At 39.2% G+C, this 23,861-nt stretch overlaps 1 protein-coding gene across 4 annotated transcripts in view; it reads left to right on the top strand.

Moving 5' to 3' along the window:
* Positions 1-22,900, top strand: part of FAM135B (family with sequence similarity 135 member B) — a 219,138-nt gene extending 196,238 nt beyond the window's left edge. For 3 of the 4 annotated variants that reach the window (XM_033076038.2, XM_033076055.2, XM_033076045.2), the window contains 12 exons: positions 398-447; positions 3,126-3,281; positions 5,330-5,403; positions 8,164-8,318; positions 9,353-11,411; positions 13,172-13,338; positions 14,542-14,633; positions 16,790-16,887; positions 17,220-17,371; positions 18,160-18,270; positions 20,282-20,395; positions 21,738-22,900. In XM_033076038.2, the coding sequence (XP_032931929.1) occupies positions 398-447; positions 3,126-3,281; positions 5,330-5,403; positions 8,164-8,318; positions 9,353-11,411; positions 13,172-13,338; positions 14,542-14,633; positions 16,790-16,887; positions 17,220-17,371; positions 18,160-18,270; positions 20,282-20,395; positions 21,738-21,943 (3,434 nt within the window). In that variant the 3' untranslated portion in view covers positions 21,944-22,900. The remainder of the gene's footprint in view (positions 1-397; positions 448-3,125; positions 3,282-5,329; positions 5,404-8,163; positions 8,319-9,352; positions 11,412-13,171; positions 13,339-14,541; positions 14,634-16,789; positions 16,888-17,219; positions 17,372-18,159; positions 18,271-20,281; positions 20,396-21,737) is intronic. The other variant, XM_033076063.2, reaches the window with a different exon arrangement.
* Positions 22,901-23,861: the final 961 nt, after the last annotated feature.

The raw sequence follows: 23,861 nt of genomic DNA, 5'->3' as shown, positions 1-23,861 counted from the left end.
CAGGAATTTGCCGTTGATCACAATCCTCTGTAGCACACCAGGGACAGCCATTCCTTGCACATCATTTGCTCAGACTCTGTATTCAGTTCTACAGTTGGCCATAAATACCAAAGACTAAAAATGAAACTGCTAGAGAGTCAACAAAGAGTCAAATTCTGTTGTCTTTGTCACCAAAACCCCAAAATTATCTACTAGTTTAGTGGTCCAGATTGCATAAGCAGAAGTTGCACTTGCAGGATACAAAGTGGGTTGTGGAGTGCCCACACCCAAAAAGAAATTTGTCTGTCAGGAAGAATACCAAATGACTGATTTCTTTCATAAATGAACAGCAGAGAATTAATATTTCACATCCACTGTTCTCAAACTTCATGTCTTTCTTTGTGTTTTTTTTCCTCAGAGGAGCTGTCTGTGGAAGAGACATTATCCCAGCTTTGTATGGAGCTGCAGGTATTGCCTTCATCAGAACCTGCCCATAGGTTTTTCAAGTCCATTTTTCAAGTGCACTGAGACAGCCCAGTAATATATCAGAGCAGGAAAAAAGGGAATTTGGTGTCATCAGAAAGTTTGTTTACTGGTTCTCTTCCATCCACTATTTTGCATAAATTTGATTAGTTGCTTATGAGATGTTCCTGTCACTTTTAACAAGCCACCAGCTGGATTATTCTAGCATCCTTCAGTAAGCCTACCCTGAGTATCAGGATGACAAAAAATTATTTGGGGTAGGTTGCAATTATAGCTTTTCTGCTGACAGGAGAAAAGCTACTTTGGCAGGTTGTACACCATATATTTTCAAATAAAAATACCTAAATGTGTTTGGAGGATCATGGGAGCAAAAAAGTGATTTTGGCACAGAAGTGACTGAACTACTCTCTTGAATTTACTTCTGCCAAGTTTATTTCAAGTGAGACAAAGACAAGTCATCAAGAGTGCCAGGAAGAAATGCAAACACCAGCTGATGGCTGGAAAAATGAGATATTTCATATAATTTATTTATCATAGGAACATAGAATCATTAGGTTTAGTAAAGTTCTCCAAGATCAAGTTCATCCTTTGATTCAATAGCACCATGCCCAGTAAATCATAAAAATAATGTGCCACCTGCTAATTTTTTTAACAATTCCAGGGTTGGTCAAGTGAGTTTGGTGACAATTAAAGGAGGAAAGATGAGTACAAACCAAATGAGAGCCCCATTTACATTTCTGTTACAAATGGTGACCTAATCTTTGTCAGTCATGGTTTTAAAACTTTAAAATGGCAAATTTATTATTTTAAGTCCTGACTTGGATACTTTGAAAGAAATCTGATTTCACATAAAATTGATTTAGAGAAGCATAACTTATTTGGCTCATCTCTACTAGATTTATAAGTTTTAAGGGTATAGGACAGACAACGCAGTCTAGAGTCTTCTTTGCACTGATTTTCAGTGCAGCAGCACTCTTGCAATTAGAAATCCATCCTCCCTTCCTTCTTTTCTCCCTTTCTCCCTTCCTCCCTTCTTCCCTTCCTCCCTCCAACATTTGATAATCAGTAAACTGGACAAATAGCCATCACACCTATTCCTAAGATGACTTGCATTAATAATGCATCTTGTTTGAAGACTAAGCTTTCAGTTTATGATGTAAGGAACAGCTTACTGACTTAACAAATAAAAAATTAACACTGACATACAGCATCTAAAATTGGATGCCATAAATAAAGTAGTGCCCTGACTCTGCAAAGGGAAATGTTTGAGCAGGATCTTTTGTTTCCCAGTGTCCTCCTGATTTTTCCTGTACCAGAGTGGTTCTGAAGCTTGTGACATTTTGGACAAGTCATTAAAACAGAATAGCATCTAAACAATGTAATCACAGTGACAATTATCTGTTTTATCCACATACAAATTTTCTCTGCTTCTCTCACACACAGAAAATTTGTTTTTAATCATGGCTTAGTTTGCAGTGTCACCAACCTGGAAACTACCTGCATAATAAATATGAAAAATAAGCAGGCTTTCAGCTAGAGTGCAGTCCTAAGCAAAAAAAAGACCCAGTGAATAACATGGAGGATAAAATGCAATGTCTGTCTCTCATTAAAGAAATAAGCAAGTTGACAAGTTAAGAGAGCTGGGTTTGTTAAGCCTGGAGAAGACTCCAGAGAGAGCATTTAACACCTTCCAGTACCTAAAGGGGCTACAAGAGAGCTGGAGAGGGATGTTTTACAAGGGTATGTGTTGCTAGACCAAGTGGGCATGGTGTTAAACCGACAGAGGGCAGGTTTAGATTAGATCTAAGGTCGAAATCCTTTATTGTGAGAGTGGTCAGACAGAGGCACAGGTTGCCCAGAGAAGCATCCCTGGAAGTGTTCAAGGCCAGGTTGAATGGGGCTCTGAGCAATCTGGGATAGTGGAAGGGGTCTCTGCACATGGCAGGGAGTTGGAAGACCTTTAGCCCAACCCATTCTACGATTCTATAATTGATTCTATGATTCTGTAATTCTATGATTCTATGAAATCGTGAAATGAGAAAGCTTGGTGTGCAGAGACTTTGCTTTCTAGCAGAGCTTTAGCACAGAGCTGGAGGGCACACAGACACCCAGCATGTTCTAGTGTGGGACATGGGCAACAGCACACTCTGGAATGTCTTCACTGACATTCTGGAATGTTTTCATGGTGTGTTGAGGACAGCATTTTGGTTTGAGGTTTCTTGTTTGGTTCCCCCTCAATCGCCCATCTGTATTCTAATGTGACATGGCTGAGAGGGCTCCCTTTGCTAACCGAGTCTGGCCATGGAATGTTATTTCAGGGCATCCAGCACCATCTGGTGGATAATTTGGAACATACACAGATGGTTCCCCCCCCAGTTACTACACCTGCAGTAAAATATCTGCAAGTAATTATCTGTTCCCACTTCTTGCTCTTTAATTGCATAGCTGAGACCATTTTCACTAATATAGGTGATTTTAAAGAGAAAAAGAAAATTTCTTGCCAGATTTATTTGGGGTAAAATAACTAAAAATGGTAGCTTTAGTAATAACATTCCTACATCAACAGACACTTTCTTGTTGCTGTTGTTCCTAAAAGAACTTAATCTGATGTAAGAACTGATTCTTTCCCATAGCATTCTCCTAATTTCCCTTCTGTCCTTCAGCTGCTGAGCAATCCAGAGAAGATGGCAGAACAGATAAGCAAGGACCTTGCCTGGCTTTGCTCTCACCTCCTGGCCCTGTGGACCCAGTTCCTAGAGGTGGCAACACTCCATCCAGAAGTCACAGCTTATCTGACTCAGGAGCATCACACGCTAAGGGTAATCTTAAGAATTAAAAGCAAGTTCAGTAAGGGTCACCTCCTCTTAAACAGCAGAGATTTATTTAGATGTGTATTTCCTATCCAATTCTGCCTCTATGACTATTTACATGAAATGAGGTGAGCACAACAAGAGTTGAAGAGGAGGGGAAGAAGAGATCAAGCTCAGGATTTGAAATTACAGATTTCAGTTTCTGGAACGAAGATGGTTGAGTTTGTGTGAGTCAGGATGCTACAAAACATGAGTAACTTTGAACATCAGGATCAGACATAGAACAGGAGGTGGGTGGGAAGGGGTATATCTCACCTGTACTTGTCATCCATAAATCATTAACACTTGCTTAAAAAAAATAACAAACATAACAGTGACAAATAGAAAAATACAATTTCATCTCAACTGGTTTCACAAAACTACCATAAGGAATATGGATTTGTTTTCTTCACTGTCATATATATAGCTATTTGCCTTTCTCACAATGAACTGCACACAGCAAAATATTAATATTGTTGGTACTGAAATTGCTTCTTGTACTTGGTAATAAAGAAGGCACAAAACCACTTGTCATTTGAGCAAATGTTGTCAGATCTGCTTATCTGATTAGTTCAGCAAGTGTTCTGTCTTCCATCAGGACGTTCTTGGTTATTGACCAGACACCAGCTCAGCACATCACCTGAGCTGAACTCAAAGTCTGATCTAATCTTTAGAGCAGGGGCAGTAGAGAAAGGGCAGGATTCACCTTGCATGCATGAGGAGTGTGCAGTGCAGGTGTTGACACCTCAGCTTATGTTCTACTCCTGCCAAAGTCAGTGGAGGGCAGAGTGACCAGAATGAGTCTCCCCTGGAGCCTGCAAAAATGGGGCACAAAATTCAGGAAGAGGTGGCTGAGTGCCTGATGCTGAAACTCCCCTGGTCAGTCTGACGAGGTTTCCCTTGACTCTGAGGGTACCTGGCTGTCTTTCAGCCAAAGGACCCGACTTGGTGTGCTCCCAGCTCCAGCAAGGTGAATCTCAGCCTCGGGCTTGTTCCAACCTTGACTGGTGCCAACTGTCTTCTTGACCTTTGTTAAATTACATAACTTTGTATGCTCTGGTTACTCCCCATATAAACTGTGTGTCATTACACTTTTTCACCTCTGGAAAATGGTTTGAGAGGCCTAAATGGAAAGTCCTACTGTTAAGACACAGTCTTTTTGAAGGGATGCTTGTCCTTTGTTCAGTAGGGCCATTTGCTAAAGCACAGCTGGGATTTGGGGAGATGCTGAGATGCTCTGACATATGCTTTTCACTGCCATTTTCTGTCCCTGTAACAGAGGTCACTTTTACAATTATTATTAGGAATGTATGGGCTGCAGTTTAACAGCTCAGTACGTTTGATTGCATATTATGCTTGATTCATTTAAACTCAAAGCTTATTCCAGGGCAGATGACAGCACTGAATTTTTTATAGCTTATTTCACACTCTGTGCTCTGCCAGCCACTTCAGATCCATGGCTCTTTTGTAATTGATTATCCAACACTGAACAGATCTCATGTCCATGAAGAGATTTCAAGAGCTCTCAGTTTGTAAGCATCATGACATAGGCAGGTGTGTTTCTGCTGTGGTAGGGCTCATTCTCCTCTGGACTGCTATGTAAGACTTCCTTTGCTGTTGTGGTAGTTTGAGAGTCACTGTGGATGTTCCCATAGAACAGAGGATCAATTATGAATTGTTCTAATTTAATAACTCACTCCACTGCTGCTTTTCTGCACAGTGGGAAAGGAATAAATCTTCCCAACTTTAACAATACAGGGGAAAATGGTAAATTTGGCAGCTTTTAGAAAAATAGTCAGAAGATGCAGATAACCAAACTTTGATTTATTGTCAAGGGTGGCTTCTTACCTCACAGCAAAATGTGCAACAACAACAGCTACTTTGTGCTGGATTGGGAAAATGAAACAGAATTTAACTCTTTTAAGGAATCTGGTCCTGATAGTCAATGCTGTGTTCTTATACTGATGGCACTTACCACCTTTCAGCAATCTTAGGTTTAATTTGTGTGTCTCTCTCAGGTGAGAAGATTCTCAGAAGCCTTCTTCTACACTGAGCACCAGAAACCTGCTGTTCTCATGTTCCAGGAAGGCCTGTAAGTAACTCATTAACACTCCCCTGTCTCTGGAATGATTAAAATTTACTTTAAAATATTTTGCAATCAAGAATGAGATCTTTTTCTGCAGGGTATGAAGGAATTTGGTTTGAGAGAGGTAATTTGCTCTGCTTTAACTCCGTATTGTAAACCTATTAAAATGAGTTTCAAAAGTAAGTGACTGATCAGGCAGGCCCCAGAAATAATTTATATATATATATATTTATATATTTACCATTCTTCAATTAACTTCCTAAACCAAATGCAGCAGATCCACCACTGGTACTTTTAGTGGGAAATAACTGTTGGAAAGTAACAAATTTTAAAATTTACATTTACGAATTTGCTTTTTGCCATCTCCAAAACATTCCAAGGTAAGAATTTCTTTCTGCTGGACAATTCCTGCTTGTAACCATTCTGTGAAGTGTGAGGAACCAGTCTTAAAGCTATGCCAGGGCAAATCCTGCCTTTGGTTTTAGCCCATGAACCATGGAGGACTTGGCTGATGCTCAGGACCTGGCCCCTGAAGGCAGAGTTCAAATATAGATGCTCAGATTTGAATTTCTGAGTAATGAAGGTTATCCAGACTATTTGTCACCATGGGCAGACCCCAACATTACCAGTGTGAAACCCATCTTTCAGAAGGGGCTGAAAGGCCATGACATCAGATCCTGTCACAATGATGATTTTTAAGTGAGACATTTGCTTCTGACCTAGTGCAGAGGAGAAAATTGCCTTTCTCAGAGCTGTCATTGGAGACATTAAGGCTGATTCAGTGTTGATGGAAAGAGCCCTGACTTCATTAGTGGATGGGTTGTACAAGGCTGCCTTGTTCTGCCAAATTAGAGCAGCACCATAGCTGCAGGGTCCCAGCTGTGTTCATCTGGTTCTCCCATGTCAGGATTTTAGGGAGCTGTGCACAAGAAAAACCCCATGTCATGATCCTGGGGTGAGGACACACACACTCATAGCCCCATTCAAACAAACATAACCCTGCACAGGGGGAAGCCTAATTGCATGAAGTGCTTCTGTTTCTCCAGGCAGTCACAGAAAACATGTTTTCCTCAGTGGTTATCAAGAAGTGTAAGTTAAAAAAACAAAACAAAACAAAACAAAACAAAACAAAACAAGAAGTTAAAAAAATATTAATTGGTCTCTGTAGAAAATCTGGTCTTTACAGGCCACGTGGCAGAGTCAGGTTTTCTTCCTGAATTTGCTAGATGGTGTAGTTGGAAAAACAGTCTTGGCTGTCAGAGTATTATTGATACTGGGAGTGGTAATAGGGATTATTAGTTGGGTTCACATGGTCACCAGCTGAGGTCAGTGCTCAGTGTGCCAGCTGCTGTACAAGCACCTCAAGCACTATGTTTTTCCCCCATATTTTTTTTTTCCTTCTTACCAGACAGGAGCTGTTTTTTGCCTCCCATGCTGTTGTGGGTTTATGTGAAGATGTGCACATATGTACCTGACAGCATTTGACTGCTTAGGCAGAAGGGGGCACATCATTCCCATTAGGATGAGTGTGGCACTGGGTGGAGACCTCTGGGGGGTCACATTCCCTCCTTAGATTTTACAGACAAAATTATTTCTCCTCACTCACTTTAATATCACTTATTCATCTTTTTTCACAAGGGTAAGTATTAATGAGACACGATAATAGGATATTGGCTTTAAAATGAAGAACAGATTTCAGCTGACCATCCATTAATATCTTTTTGCCTTACTCTCTTTCATATTTTCCCCAATTTTTGAGACAGGGGTTTAAACAGGAAAGTTCATCAGAAATAAAAATTATTGTATTTATTATAACCAAACACATATCCAGTTTGGTGTCACATTCACTGAGGAGAACCAGGTAGCATTTTGAGTGGCCTAAATTATGGAAACAGATGGGAAAGATACAAAAAAGCCAGAGAGGAGCTTTTTACAAGGACATATAGTGATAGACAAGGGGAAATGTCTTCTGACTGAAAGAGGGTAGGTTTAGATTAGGTATTAGAAAGAAATTCTTTACTATGAAGATGGTGGGGCACTGGAACAGGTTGCTCAGAAACTCTGTGGCCACCCCATCCCTGGAAGTGTTCAAGGCCAGGCTGAGCAACCTGGTCTGGTGGAAAGTGTCTCTACCCACGTCAAGGGGGATAGAACCAAATGATCTTGCAAGTCCTTTCAAGCTCAAACCATTTTATGATTCTGTGACTGTCAAAAGACACTGGCTGAGTAATGTGCTGTAGCTCTTCAGACTTGTACATGTGTGAGACACTTCTCTGTGAGTGCTCTGAGTTCTGATATGTGAGACAGAGGACTTGCCATGCATCCAACTTGGCTTTGTTCCTCCCTGTACTGCTCAACCAAATTTTTGATTATTGCTTCCTGCATCTGGGTTTTGAAACCCTGACCACAGCCAGAGTGACAGACCTCATTTCCTGACCAGAAACCAGCAGAAGGATCCAGTCCCAGCCAGCAACTGAGACCTTTGGGAGGACAGTGATGGGTTATGGCAGCTAAGAGGAGCCTGTGCAGTGGGATCTGGAATAATTTCCAAAACACTACTATTTTTCAGGAAGGGATTGTGCAAGTTGTAGATATCTCTAACTGAGAGATGGAATTCTAAGAGTTCTGGTACCCCCCATCATGCAGAAGTGTTTCCCTTTAAATACATTGACTGTCCTCTGCCTGTGTATCTGGGCTTGCAGGAGTGATGGAGAAGCAGCACAGCAGCTACTCAAGCACTGAATTTGTTTTGTACTTTGCTGCCAGGATCCAGAGCCACGCACAGATTTCCACAGAAATTCGTAATTCAGATTATTTCACCAGCATGCCCCCGCTGCCGGCGGAGTGCCTGGACATCGATGGGGACTGGAACACGCTCCCAGTCATCTTTGAGGATAGGTACACAGACATGCCTTGCAAAGGTGAGTGAACACCACAGGGCACAGCTTCACGGGACAGCTTGAGCTGAGGGAGGTGCTCCCCAGCTCAGCATAAGTGATCTCACATCCCTTGGGCTTTGGCACTTGGAAGAGAGTGACCCCCTAGGTAATACAGCTGAAGTTTTGTGTTTTCCCTAACAGCAGAGTATTTCTTTTGCATTTTTCATCTTTAAATTAAGCTTAAAAAAAAAAAAAAAAGCTGGAGGAAAAATCTAGAAAGAAAATCAGATCTTTTGGATTTTTGCTACAGTACTAATTTAAAGAAAAAAACACTGGACTGATATCCCCACTATGACATCTAGTGGTAAGAAATCTCAGAACAAAACCTCACAATTTCAATGTAAAGTCCCACACTCCCCTGAAAGGGAGAAGTGTCTTCCAAAAAGATATTTTGCCCTTTCAGTACTCAAATCAAATTTTTAATTAAGAAATTACTTAGTTCCACAGTTATTTAGTAAAAATTTCATAGCCCTTACTGCCTTTTATTTTGCACTCAACCTTTAAGATTACCAAGGAAGCAATATGTATCAATACTACAGGTGTCCATAATCTAGAGAATATAGCCTGTGATACAAAATCTTCCCTCTTTCACAGTTATTCTACTGCCTAAATTGTGACAATGCTCACTAAAGGTATTTAAATTATTAAACTGAGTATTAAACTGATTCAAAGAGCTATATTATGAACAATATTGAATGACACCAGGAATACAAAGTATCCATTTTGTTTTGCTTATCTATGCTCTAAAAAGTAGCAGTATAAGTGCAGTTATACTGAGGAAGGTGTATTTTATTAATATTGCCCTCTTTGGCGTAACTATAACTGTTAAGTGACTGCAATTCCAGTTAAATGCACTCTGGCATGTGCATTTGTAATATGCCTTTAATGCATGTATAATTTTTATAATATAAAAGTATAAATAATATTTTAGACTGTTCAAAGTCTCCCTGTTCTTTGGGGTGATTTTTTGTGTTCTTACAGGTAATGCTACTATCTTTCTTTCTTTCTTTCTTTAGGTCAGAATTTGGAAGTTTTCCCAGATTATGAGATTCCTGCAAATACTCAAATGGATGTAAAACTGGAAAATGAGGATTGTGCATCAGATGATGCCACTGCAGTAATGAAAGGAGACTTTGGGAAAGATGCTCCACTAATACACACAGACAGGATAGACAGGAATCCCTCATGCCTACACAGCAGTACTAAAGCTGCTGCTAAGGGTTCAAACCAGCACTCCACATCTCAGGTATGTACAATAAACAAAGAAGGCCAAAGGAAACCTGAAAATATTTTTGTTTCAAGAGAGGAAACTATTTCTGACTCTGAGCCAGGCAATACAGAACACAAGTCAGAAGACTTTAAAACATCTGAGGAAGTTTTATTGAAAGATAATAGACTTGGGGCAGATGTTATCTGTGGTGACATGGAACCCAGCAATAAGGACTCTCACAAAAGTGAACCCATGCTAATTGTCAGTGCTCAGTATGAGTGTGGAGCATGTGGAACTGATGGCTTGGAAGACAGGACTGAAATACATGAACTAGATGAATTTGGTCATCCTGAAACTAATTTAACTTCATCTGAGCTTGCTTTCAATGAATTGACCAGCCTTGGAAAACCAGAGGATGCAGACACCAAGGCTCATCTCCCCATCTTGAAAGCTTTGCCTTCACACAGCTGTGAAGCAAAATCAGTCACAAAGGAGCAGCGAAGTGAGGAGAGTGAAGAATTTACCCTGATGTCAGGGGTTATAAAAAGATCTTCCTCTCTGATATCTGATTCGGGCATCGAGAGCGAGCCGAGCTCGGTGGCGTGGTCCGACGCTCGCAGCCGCGCCTTGGAGCTGCCCAGCGACCGCGAGATCCTGCAGCAGCTGGTGCGGAGACACGCCATCCACCGCAACTCCCTGGAGGGCGGCCACACCGAGAGCAACACCAGCCTGCCCAGTGGCATCCAGGCCTCGCTCACGTCCATCAGCTCCTTGCCCTTCGAGGAAGAGGAGAGGGAAGTGGAACTTACCAAACTGACGAAATCTGTCTCTGCTCCTCAGATCAGTAGCCCGGAAGAGCCCACGGAGGAGGTGGATATATCAAAACACTGCGAAGCGCCTTCAGGAGATTCAGATCAAAACTTAAGGAGCTGCATGGAAACAGAGGATAAAGATGGAAAAATAATTGTGGACTTTTCTGAGTGTCAAATGACCACTGAAAGTGGACAAATAGAACACAGAAGACATCCCAAACCTCTCCTCAAACACAGTAGCAGTAATGCTGAGTTACAAGGGGAGGAGAAGAAAGGTTTTCCAGAGACTTGCTGTAGTTTGGAAAATACAAGACCACCCATTTGTCTGAAGCAGCTCCCAGATAATGTCTCTGAGTGCCTGTCACTGGAGAGCAATGGTGAGTGCAGCTTAAAAACACCAAGGGCTTGTAATTACTTGGACAAAAATATAGATAAGATTGATACATGCATTGAGGATCCAAAGGATAAACTTAAACTGGACAGTTTAAAAATACAACAGGGCTCTTCCAATAGTAGAATTTCAGGAGAGGAGAGTTTTTCACAAAGAATAAAGTTGGTGCCAGATTTTTGCTATCCTGTTACAACTCCTTCAGACACCTCCACTGAATTTGGCTCCCTGCGAGGAGAATGTGGCAGCTCTCTCACTGAAGAGAGCCCTGCAGTGTATGCAGAGATGCAGGGGTTGCAAGAAATTGAGCTCAATGACTCACCTGCCTCAGCAGACCCTGTGCCAGGGTCCCACCAGGCTGAACGTCCTCAGGAGCCCAACAGCCAAGAGAATAAACTCGTAGCAAACGGCACCGGGTTTCCTTTGGCCACCACAGAGGGAGTAGCCCTGGAAAGCAGAAAGGCTGCTGATGTGGTTAACCTGTCCATCTCTTGCACAGCCACCTGTCTTCCCTTTTCTTCCGTGCTCAAAGAGACCCCTGCCATGGCGGGCTCCTCGGCAAAGCAGGCTGCGTTCCCCATCACGCGCCAGCCGCTCGGCTCCTTTGGAGCTGTCTGCTCTAATGCAGATGAGATGGATGAAGAGACCAACGAAAGGATGCTGAAGTAAGAATGACTAATTCCTTCATTATTGTAGCCATAATGCCAAGAGACCCTGACTCAGTTCAGAACCCTAATGGTCTAGGCATTCAGGAAACTTGCATTTGAGACGGTTGCCTGAGGAATTTCAGTATGAATAATCCAAACAGACAAATGGTTCATACAGAGTGAATTATCTAAATAGACAGGAAGGATAAAAACACAGAGAGACCAACTTGCCAAAGACCTCAAGTCCTTAATTCTCATGACAAGCGGTGGGACTTAGCTATCTAAATAATCTTTGAGAGCTGACCCTACCTGAAATCAAGGCTACCCATACCAGAGTATTGATCCCAGATAATCAGTTCACTGAGGCAATGCCACACACTGTTTTACTCTTCTGCTAATTCCACTCAGTAGCCAAACTATGAAATGGGGAATTCAGATTGGCTGATATGTCTCAACTTTGCCCTCTCAGACTGGAAAAATTGGAGAATTGAAACCATGGATAGCTGGAGAAAGGGCATTATTTTTGTTTCTTGCTTCATTGCCCAATGTAACAGTGCCACATTGTGACCTTGATGTCACAGGGGCCCATTTCACAGATTGGCACACTAGCATCTATATTTTTCTAACACAGTTTGATGCCTCTGCTGTGCTGGTGAAAAACAGTAGCATTGAAATTTTTCAACCCGTTCAACTGCCCAAAATGTTGGCTGTCTGCATGTATATTCATTTTTAACCCAAGACTTTGTTTTTATTCTTTTGAAAGGGTCTTGAAGTTTTATACACCATACTCAAGTCCTGACAAATCTAAGCACAGAATTTTTTTCTCCTTTGTGAAAGAGAACGTTTGAGCATGTATTCATCCACATGAATCCTAGTCTTCCAGATTCATGGCCCAAAATATATTTTTTTCATTCTTGTGTCCCTTAAAATTAGTTGGGCTGATGTAAGTAATTGCTCACCATTGGACTTGAGTATCTTAGAGGTCTTTTTCAATCTTAATGATTCAATACTTATATCAAATTGCCTGAAGAGATCCCCAAGCTTTAAAGGTTAAAGGACTCAGAAGCTTGTCCATCCCAGTTTTCTTAATGCTACACATACATTGTGATTATTAATTCCTAAATTATCTGGATAAGTTTTACTGAAAAAGCCACTAAACAGTTTGGTATCTTCAACCAGCAGAATGCTTCAGGGTGAATTCAAGTATCAAATTTTAGACCTTTAGTAGGACAGGTGTTATCTTAATTCTTTCAGCATTGAGATGTTCTTCTTCTAAATGCTACTAAATGTTTTCAAAAGAATCCAAAATCATATTTAACCCAAAATATCTACCATGAGATGCATCCCTTAACTCTAGCTTGAGGAAGAACACCTTCCACCCAACTATAAGTGCATCTGATGGCAGCAAAATTATACATTTTGCATTTCAGTACCTATAAGGCCAATGGCATTGTTAAGAGGCAAATTGCTAATTCTGTACCTCAGTCTCATTTTATGAGCTACCAGAAAATTATTTTTTGCTGCTCTTTTATTCCTCTGACAAGTGTGAGTTGCTAATGCACTTTAGTTCTTCCCTGTATGTAGACAAATTTAAAAGAAAAAGAGTACATTCCCTTCATTCTGATTTCTCTCAGTCCTAATAGATAAGGAATTGTATCCAGGTCTTTACTTGAAAGTCGAAAACATAATTTCTTGCAAAGACAAGCCCCCTCATTTTTAGTTTTACAGTTTGTTGCTGACCACCCAGTTCTATTGTGATTAATTAATGTATTCTCCAGTTTTTATCAGGCCAAAGAAAAATTTAAAAAAGAAATGAAGATTGAAGGATTTCTGTACAGTGACTTATCTGTACTAGCTTCTGATATCCCATATTTTCCACCAGAGGAAGAGGAAGAAAATTTGGAAGATGGAATTCACCTGGTTGTCTGTGTCCATGGATTGGATGGTAAGGCCAGGAAGAATTGCTGTTTGTAAGTCATTTTGGTGTAAATTACAAAAAAAAAAATACAGATGTTCAGCAAGTACGAAAGGATGGAGAGTCTAAGTATTTGTTTTAGCTAAGTATTTGTTCCTTATTATGATATTCAGTCCATTGTAATAAAGGATCTACGAGAATATTAAGTATTGTTGCTAATATATGGGATTCTGCTGTTTTTCACTTGTTTTTGTTTTGTTTTGTTTTTTTTAAACAGCAATCTGCACCAAAGCACATCAGTCCTCCAGTATACAGGAAGAGTGCACTGCAGTAGCTCCTTGTCTTTCCACACTCGCTTGGTTGTTTTGCAGTATGTCCCCAGGAGGGAAATGTTATTTAAACCCCCAAAACACTCTTATAAATTAGATGATGACTGACTTTATAAAGTGAGAGAATAAAAACCACTCTTCACTGCAGAGGAAGCAGGTTTTGGGAATTTTTAGATATATGCTTTCTAAGAACAAAACGCTTTTGTTAAATGTGAACTTCCTCTTGACAAATTATTGATACCAATTAGAAAAGTGTAAATTTTAACACTGAAACTATGGAGAAGAAGTGATAGAGGCTCTGAAATCTCAAAAAAGAAAAAAAAAGGAAAAACAAACACTGGCTTGAGCCAGGACTGTTTGCCATTGAATATCTCAGTAGCAGGAATGCTCTTCTTGTGAGGTAGTGGTACTTTCTTCACCAACAAAATGTTTCAGAAGACTTTGGAATTTCTTAGTACAGAATGAGGCATCCCTCAAAATATTAGGAGTTTGATAGTATTTCAGCACCACCTCTAACTGTGAAAAAATGAGATGGGCCACTCTGCATCTGAAGGTTCAGCACTATAGCCCAGCACATTGAGGTGTCCCTGGGGCCCTCACCTTACCTTGTTATATTTTTGTCTTACCTCTGCTGTTCAGCCAATAGAGGACAGATTATTCTGGACCTGATCTTTGCTCTTTCTTATCCATCATTTATGCAGTCCCCCACAGGAGCAGGTGAGGTCCAGCCCACCTGGGACAGGCTGTTGGAATTCCTGTTCTCTTGCTGTTCCAGTGCATGATCCTGATGACATTCCTAGCAGCACTTAGCAAGAGCTCCATGGTGTCAAGGTTGTGTTAAATTGACTCTGTATTGGTTATATTTCTGTTGAATTGCATCTTATTAAATGCCATTTGTTCCTAGGTAACAGCGCAGATCTGCGGCTGGTAAAGACTTTTATAGAACTGGGACTTCCTGGTGGAAAACTGGACTTCCTAATGTCTGAAAGAAATCAGGTAGTACAGAACTAATTTCTGTCTTTCTTTCCATTGCTGAAATAGTACCTTCAGCACCAAGTCTTTTCACCAGCTGAGTGAAACAAAAGTGCTGGGGAATACAGGGAGTTATGTAGTGTTTAGTGCCAAGGCCTGGTTCAATTCCTGTCTAATTCAATAGGGTGTTTAAACCTATTGGAAAATATTCTTGGCATTAAAGTCAAAGGCAATGACATTAGCAGTAATAGGACTGGACCTTAGAGGAAGAAAATGGATTTTTCCTGCCAGTTTGCAAACCTGGCAGCCTGGTGCCTCTGCAAAACAACTCCAACAGAAAGCAACAAGTTTAGTGATGCTAAATTCTCAGGAGGATGTGGAATACCCAGCAGGTATTGTCAGCTCCCTTTGCTGCATCAGCCATTGTTTCTCCTGTTGCAGTGTTTGTGGGGATTTATTTCCTTGAATGATAAAGAAATGTCTTCCAGAAAAATTGATTGGAGGTCTAGGCAGAAAAACAGAAATGAATCCTGTGCTTTGCTTGGCAGTGGAGCCATATTTATGACCAAAGGCCTAACTTTATGCACAAGATAAGGATTTCCATTGTACAGTTAGAAACATTATTCTGATTTATGAGTACCTGAGAAACCTGAGTTAAAACTTTCTAACCTTCTTTGTTCAAATGCTTTTATATTTTGAAGTGGCTGGTTGGTGTACATCTGTGAACTGGCCACCTTCCAGTGCACAGCTCTGTCAGCAGCAGACCTGGACAGTGAATATAAAATAGGTGAAAATAGTCAGGAGACCTTTCATACTGCCATCAAAGCCTCTTTCAAGAGAAGAGAATGTTTTCAGAAAAAGAAACTTCTTACAACATATAACCTTTAACATTATCCAGAGTTCATAATGGCAACTATTTAGAGATCTTATTGTCTAGGAAGGTGGGGAAGTTCTCACAGCACTGGAAGTGGAATCTGGGTGACTTGATGGCTATTCTGATGTTGTAAAGCATCTCGTTACTGTTTTACCCTTCTCTGAGAACTACACTGAAAATAACCCAAGAAATCAGTTATGTAGCTGGTTTGCCTTATAGAGGAAAATTCAAATCCATTTTTTAGGCATTCATTTGTGATGCATTTGACAAGCTCAATCAGGCTGAAGTGATACTAATGGATGGAGATATAATCAGGTGAAATATGACATGTGTTTTGTTTGTGATTAACATTCAGGCTGATATTCTTGCACTTTTAAACAACCTGAAAGGTTTGGGATAATGAGCCTAGGAGGAAATCATTAATTATCAATGCAGACAAAACAAACTGGCAGACGGCTGCTGGACTGTTTGTAGTTTATGAGAACATTTATTTTAAGTCTGTATTGCAAAGTGAATATCGTCATGTTTTCCTGTGCAAGAGCTGCAATTAGCAAGATGAGTTGTGTCACAAAAACATTAATTACTGATATGTTTCAAAAGCATTAATTACTCATATCTTTGCTCTGAATAGCTGTTGCAACATTTGATGATTGTTTTGTGGCATCTCATTAGTTACGAGTTTGATTTAGAGTCCTGTTGGATTGCCAAATTACAAAGTTCTGAATAAGATCTGCCTGCAATTGTATAGACTGGAAATATATTGCTTATTTTATTGTCTCACAACTGGCAGTACTGTTGCAAGCAACAAATTATTCATCTGTCTCTAGCATTCATTCTCTTACTGATGACTGTTAAATAACAAACACACAGCATTTGATTAAGATGGCCAAATAATTTTGTGATGACATCCTCAGCACCAGCATAACTCTCATGTCTATTTATAATCCTGTAAAGTAATTTATTGCAGTAATCTGTTGAATCCTAAATTCCCAAAGCTTTTCTTCCATGTGTAGAGCCTGGTATCTAGAGCAGCTGAGCATTAGCAGCTCTCACCAGTGTCGAGTCAGGCTGCTTTAGCATCATGCTCATGATCCTGGAATCACTCAGCAATCTCTTTCAAAGGAGAATTTCAGTTTAAAAGAGGACCTAGAGACAGAGAAAAATCTACCTTCTTCCCCCTTGAGCATGTATAAAGACAAATTACGCTGGTTGTTACCTTTCTGCTTGCATTTGACTTTGAAAATAACATCAGTCCGCAATAAGTGTAACATATTTTTATTCATGAACTCATTTAATTTTTCAACAGACTGATACTTTTGCTGATTTTGATACAATGACTGACCGATTATTGGATGAAATTATTCAGCATATCCAGTTGTACAACCTCTCCATATCCAGAATAAGGTAAGGTATGCTTTATGATAGCAAATAGTGTGTAACTGTTTGAGTTACATGAGCAACAACCAGTGAAATTAGCTTTTCCTAAAGTGCCCTGTGTCAGAGGCCATTGAATGAGTGAGATTAATTTTCACATTCTTATAGATGAGAATGAAAGAGAAAGATTCTTATGAAAGAACATCTTGTAAGCTGAAAAAAAACATTAAATGATAACCAAAGGATCTTACTGAAAGCCCTGACAGAGTTTCCCCTCCAAAACCATTTGTGCCATCCTTATATTTATTTTAAATAATTCACAAAGGGGTTTTGTATTAATGTAATTCTTTCTTTCCCAACAGTTTTATTGGACATTCCCTTGGGAACGTCATCATTCGATCTGTACTAACTCGCCCCAGGTTTCGCTATTACCTCAACAAGTTACACACCTTCCTGTCCCTCTCTGGGCCTCACCTGGGAACCCTTTACAACAACAGCACTTTGGTTAGTACAGGTAAGAGCCAGTGGGAAAGCTTTGACTGGCTGTGGTCCACAGCAGAGAACATGAGAAGGCAACAAGTGGAGGTAGGAATTTACTGTAGCATGATTTGTACCTTGAAGTTGTGGAAAACATTTGCTGAAGACTTCAAACACATACAGAAAAAAATTGCAACTTCAGTATCTGCAAGGCCCATCATATTGCTCCCTGGAAAGATCAGGGGTGTGCAGCAGTGAGAGATGAACCTGTTTCCACTTAGTCTCCCACTTCTCTGCTGCAAATAAAGACAGGCATCTCCACAGCTGAAAAAGAGACATTATTATGGAAATGGAATGTCCCACATTTCAGTCTTCTGAGTGTTTTCCTACTACCATGAGACACCCACAGAATCGTAGAATAATTTGGGTTGGAAGGCACTTTACAGATCATCTAGTTCCACCCCTGCCATGAACAGGGACATCTTCAATTAGATCAGTTTGCTCCAAGCCTTGTCCAACCTGACCTTGATTATTTCCAAGGATGAGACATCTACCAGCTCTCTGGGCAACCTCTTCCAGGTCCTCACCACCCTCATTGTAAAGAATTTCTTCTTTATATGTAGCCTAAATCTACCCTCTTTTCATTTAAAACTGTTGCCTCTATCCTGTCATACCCTTATTAGATTTTTCATCCTGTTGATTAGAATTAAGAACAAACAAGACATTTTCTAAATTACAGTGCTATCCTTACTGTAGGCACACATCTTTAACTCCCCTGCTTGATGATTTACAAATTATAAAAACATGCACCGATTTTCATTCCAGGTCTATGGCTAATGCAGAAGTTGAAAAAGTCAGGGTCTCTTTTGCAGCTGACCTTCAGGGACAACGCGGATCTGCGCAAGTGTTTCCTCTATCAGCTCAGCCAAAAAACGGGTGAGTAGGGCTTGATGTACCTTTGTAAAACCAAGGGCTATTCCACTGGCTTGTGCTGGATTGGCCTCTTCTCCAGGGAGTAAAGGGAACCTTCATTTTGTTAATGAGCTTTCTTTAAACATGCTTTTTAGAAGGGTTGTCCTGTCTAAAATCTAATATCAATTTAATCTGTGCATTTTTTCTGTGAAAGTTATCTGATAATGTCTTTGCCAAACTGTTAGCATTAAGTAAGACCATTGTGCTGGAGTAAACATACATCTAAATTTAAATTCTGCAAGCAAGAACCATCATTCTTGACAGGCCATCATTTCTTAATTTATGCTATGAGATGAAAACCATTTTTCCTTTCTTTTTTTTTTTTTTTTTGTAAGTTTAACATCTCTTGTCTCTAGTCTCTAGGAAATATGGCTCTGTGAGATGAAGAACAAATTATATTCATGTCTGTTCTGACACTTCTGTACTACAGAGAGAGATGTATGGCCTCACACTAGAAAAATGATTTCTGAATAGAGAATTTTTTTCCTATTCTTTAGTCTGTAATGAATAAATGAAATAAATTAGGATTTTCTTAAGAAAAGAAGGCAAACATGATCCTTCTGTTGAAGCAGGTTTTTTTTTTCAATAGTTATTTTTAATATGGAGTGTGAGAAGACTGATGCTAAGTATATAGTGACAAGGTCACTACTTGATGATAATTCTTATACTTTTGTACACTCCTAATAGGAAACAAAGAGTATGTTAATATGAATAGAACATCTAAATCTTATAGATATGCTACGTAACTCAATCAATGACAGGAAGTTGATGTAAATTGGTGTTATTTGAATTTTCCCTTTGATTCCCTAGTTCTTATTTCCATGGAATACAGTTGATGACTACTTTACTACTATCAAGTTAAAATCAAATTGGTTCTACTCAAAAAGCTCATATTTTAATTTCCCAAGCAATGAATTCCCAAGCATGTATAGTGAGTCAAAACGATTTGCTGCTAAGAGTCTAAAAATGCAGGTGTTGTCCTTGAAAATGGAGAAAACAGAAATTTAAATGAGGAGACAATTGTCTGTAAAGTCAGAATCATCTGGGTAGACGCTTAGGCAAAATATCCGAAGATGTAGACATGTCCAAATGTGAACGTATGAGCTGGCACAGTGATTCAATAGAGCCATGTCCCTACTCTGGCACCCTGATCCCTTTGAGATCATCTGGTTCCAATCCCCCTGAAGTGGGCAAGGACACCTTCCACCAGACCAGGTAGCTAAAAACCCCATCCAACCTGGCTCTGGTTCTGGACCACTTTCCCATAAGAGAGAGTGAAAGATGAAGGACAAACCCACAGCTCTTCTGTGTTCAGGATATTCTCTGAACAAGCATGTTACATCATCAGTGTCCGTTTTCTTACTTTTCTGTTAAATGTGAGTGATGGAGCACTCAAGAGACCACAGACAGGTCAAGCAACCGGAGCTCATCAGTGGCCCCATGAGCTCCAGGGAAGAGGGAGAATTTGGGGTTTTCAGTTTGATGTACCAGCAGTGTGGAATTGTCAAGTGACTACGGCATGCAGGGGCTGGATGGACCCTAAGACTCACTGAACACCAATGTATCAGTATGATATCATAGCAATTCCTTTTCTTCCCCGTCCCTCTCTTTTGTTTGAGAATTTTACTAATTTGTTGTGTTATTTTTGAACTTGATCCTATTTAGAGTATAAATATTTGCAAGAATAAGGTTTTAACAAAAGGTTTTTTTACAGAAAGTTCTTTATTTTCCTTATTGACATACAATTACCCTGAGTGTTGATAAGTAACAAGTGTTGATAAGAAGCAACAGAAATGTGTTTAAGCTGTTATGAATCTTTCTAAGATTATATTGCATGTTGTAATTATTATCATCTATTTTGCACTGTAGATTTTCAAAAGACTTTGAACATGAAATAGTCATGTTGTTTTCACACTGTATTCATATTCATCCTTGTGCTTAATTGTGATTAATGTATTTAATATGTTTACCACAGGTCTTCAGTATTTTAAAAATGTTGTGTTAGTGGCCTCACCCCAAGATAGATACGTACCTTTTCATTCAGCACGAATAGAAATGTGCAAAAATGCACTTAAGGACAGACACACAGGTATGTTTAAGATCTTTTATATATTCCCAAGGCTGTTGAAGAATTGCATTTCTGTGCAACTGAGATCATTACATTAGAAGGTTTTTCATCAACATGATGAAAACTCAAATGTTTATTTGATAAGGAAGAAAGTGTTCGCTTCCCACAGGAAATTACTGAAATCAATAAAAGAAGCTTTTCAAGAAGCTCTTTGCCTGATGAAAACAAATTTCAATCAGGTCATAATCAAAGGTTTCTTACTGCTTCCTCCCCTTCCCTGTAAGTTTTTATTTTTTTAAAGCAATAATAGAACCAGCTCTTGACAATGTTTTTCTGTAGTCTACTGATTTACTTGTACTGTCTCCCCTATTTTACACATAATGAAATATTTCCTGACACATCCAAAGTAAGGGGATTTTCCCTTTGTTTTCAATAGTGTTTGAATGATTGCAAGATAATTTAAGGGACAGATCTAAAATCATACTGTTTTGTAATAGAATCTGTAAAACACATCAGGACTCATACCACCAGAGGCCCTCCTATGAGCTCAGGGCTCTGTGTATTGCTTTTGTTATTAGCAGTTTTCCTCAGTTATAAAATGTTTCATGGCTTCAGTTTGATACCACGTCCAGGAATAATGTTCAGTGCAATTTCATCCCCATTTCACATATGTGATTACCTAGAAATGGAGATACTCTTTGGAAGCAGAAAGAGACGCACAGGGCCAATAACCAGAATGGTTGCCTTCACACCTCTCACTTAAATGACAGCTCTTTCCATCCTACCTAAGAAATTAATTAAAAGGAATTTCTTCCACTCACCTACAGTGATTGTTCCTCAGGGAAAAGTTTGACCTAGCAGGAACCGGATCAGTACATTTGTCAATACATCAGGTCATTTATCTGTAAATGTTTCCTGAACCATTGTTTCTGCCCCTATAAACACCTCAGCTGTCTCTACACGATGCCCTTCCTGCATTAAAATCCCCAGAGAAACCCAAATGAACTTGTGTCCTGCCAGACCCTCTCACATTTGAATTCACAGGCAGTGTGAGTCCAGCCCCACTCCCCTAAAAGAAACATGAACATTTTCTTGGCTGACAGAGGAAAGGCTGAGGATGTCCCAGACCTCAAGTTAAGCAACTTCAGCAGATCCTTCCTCATGGCCAGTGCTTCCATTAGATGAACACCACTCTGGCACCTGGCAAATCACTGAACTGGACTGCTGTCTCTTACATTTATTTTAGCCTTGCTTCCATTTTCCTTCTCAGCACGACTGTAATTAAATGATACTGGAAGAAAAGAGAGGATCTGGGAGCTCTGACGTGTAGGTGTGATAACTCAACTCTTTTTCTCTTTTTCAGGTCCTGTTTATGCAGAAATGATCAATAATCTGCTCCAGCCTTTGATTGGGGCCAAGGACTGCACTTTGATCAGACACAACGTGTTCCATGCTCTGCCTAACACCGCCAACACGTTGATAGGCCGGGCTGCCCACATTGCCGTGCTGGACTCTGAACTTTTCCTGGAGAAGTTTTTCCTTGTGGCTGGACTCAATTACTTCAAATAGTGCCTGAAGTATGGAGTAACAGAGGCCAACTTTCCATTCAGTGGAGAAGACTCCCTTAGCCAAAGGAGTGCAATGTTAGAAATGAGATCAGGTGGGACTTTCAAACTTTCCATTTCCATTTCTCTTTCAGAGAATAAAGTGCTATGGCTTTAAGGCATTCAAGCTTCCAAGTATTGGTGCTTTTGGAAGAAATAAATATTCCTCTTCAGTTTCTAAGGTTTTTGTCCACATAAAGACATGAGCCACTTCTGAAGTACAGAATCAGAATAAGAAGGTTAATTCTCTAAATTTGATTGGACCAATATAATTCCCATTTCTCCTGAATATTAAACCAGGAACTTGTCTGTCCTTGATTTACTACTTATTTATGTATTGACAAAGCTCTACATTTGTAGCATTTTTGGGGTAGTTAACACACAAGGAAACACATGTATGTAAACTCAGGTTAAAACCTTCTTTGTGATGAACTGAGAAGTCTGAAAACCATTTAGGAAAGTTTCAGTCTTTCTGTTTGTTGTAAGAAAATATTTGAATGGTTTCATTACTGGAACAATACAAATTGTACATTCAAATAAAGGAAAGGAGTAAAGTATTTTGCATAGAATGAACAAATATTGATATTTGTCTTTAAAAAGAAGCCCCAACTTTAGTTTGGGAAGAATTTCATTCAAGTTAGAAGCTGTCAAACCAAGAGGACTATATTGAATTACTTGTAAAATATCAGTGGCATCTGTTAACATTTCTTCTGTTTACATTTATAGAGGATCATAACTGACTGTGTTTGTTATAACCTTAAAGTTACAATTTTTATGTTTACATTTGTATCTAAGTCCATTTGTCCCAACATTTTTTTTTTTTTGCATTTATTAAACTGAATTCAAAATCTAGCCAGTTATACCCTGGAAAACCCCTAACATCTGAAAAAAACCCCAAAAAACCTAGGAGATATAGAATGGTCAGGATTGTGGAAAGCTCATAAAATACAAGGATGTCTTAAGATCCTCTGCAATACTCTCTAAATGCTTTGTTAATGTCCATTTGCAGTGTTATATACAGTCCTAATAATTATATGGTTACAGCTGGTTGAACTATTTAAAACTTTATTTGTGCAATGATATTTAGGTCCTTTTTAAGAGTTTGAAAAAGAACATATTTCCCAATTTTTAATTTTTTTCTCATCAAATTTACATTAAGATTTTTATCACAATGTTATTAGATTTAAAGTAAAAAATTTCAATAAATTTCTGCACATTTTCATAAAATTTTGATAAATTTTCAATTCACAGTAGTTTTTGAAAAAAAGAGAAAGTGAATAATTCCTCAAAATTATTTTTGTTTTGAAGGCAGGCAATTTTTAAATGCAAATACAATTTGTTTTAAAATACAAATGAACAAGTCTCTATATCTTCTAGCAATGACTGTAAAAAAATTACGAAGTTTGGTTTAGGTGACAAGACTCCCATCAGTAAATTAAAATTGAGATGGTGGAGATTTGTGAAATGAATACAAAATGAAAACGTAAAGCATCACAGTCAGAAGGATTGCAAAATCTAAAACTAATTTTTTCTCAAAAGAAAAAAAGTGAAAAACTTACACAAAATTAGTTCAAGAAAAGAGTTTTAGCAGACAGGCAAATGTTGGTAAATGAAAAAGGCTGGCTTGATAACTAATACATATTTTTAAAACAGGAAGGAGAAAGAAGGTATACACCAAAGGGTGAGATTAAACTGCCTGTAAAGGAGTATTAGACATAAAAATCTTGTGACCTCATAAAGGTAGAAATCATATAGGAACAATTCCATGGTGTGATTCAATGTTGACAAGTTTTTTAATACCTCAGTACTTTAATTTAATAGGTAGATACTATTGTGTTTCCCTCTCTCTCTTTTATTATTTTTTTCCTTATAGATTGACTGTT

Source organism: Catharus ustulatus, chromosome 1 (genome assembly GCF_009819885.2).
Source record: "Catharus ustulatus isolate bCatUst1 chromosome 1, bCatUst1.pri.v2, whole genome shotgun sequence".
Classification (NCBI taxonomy): Eukaryota; Metazoa; Chordata; class Aves; order Passeriformes; family Turdidae; genus Catharus; species Catharus ustulatus.
Note: the sequence above shows the minus strand (reverse complement) of the source record. Positions and strands in the feature narration are given on the sequence as shown.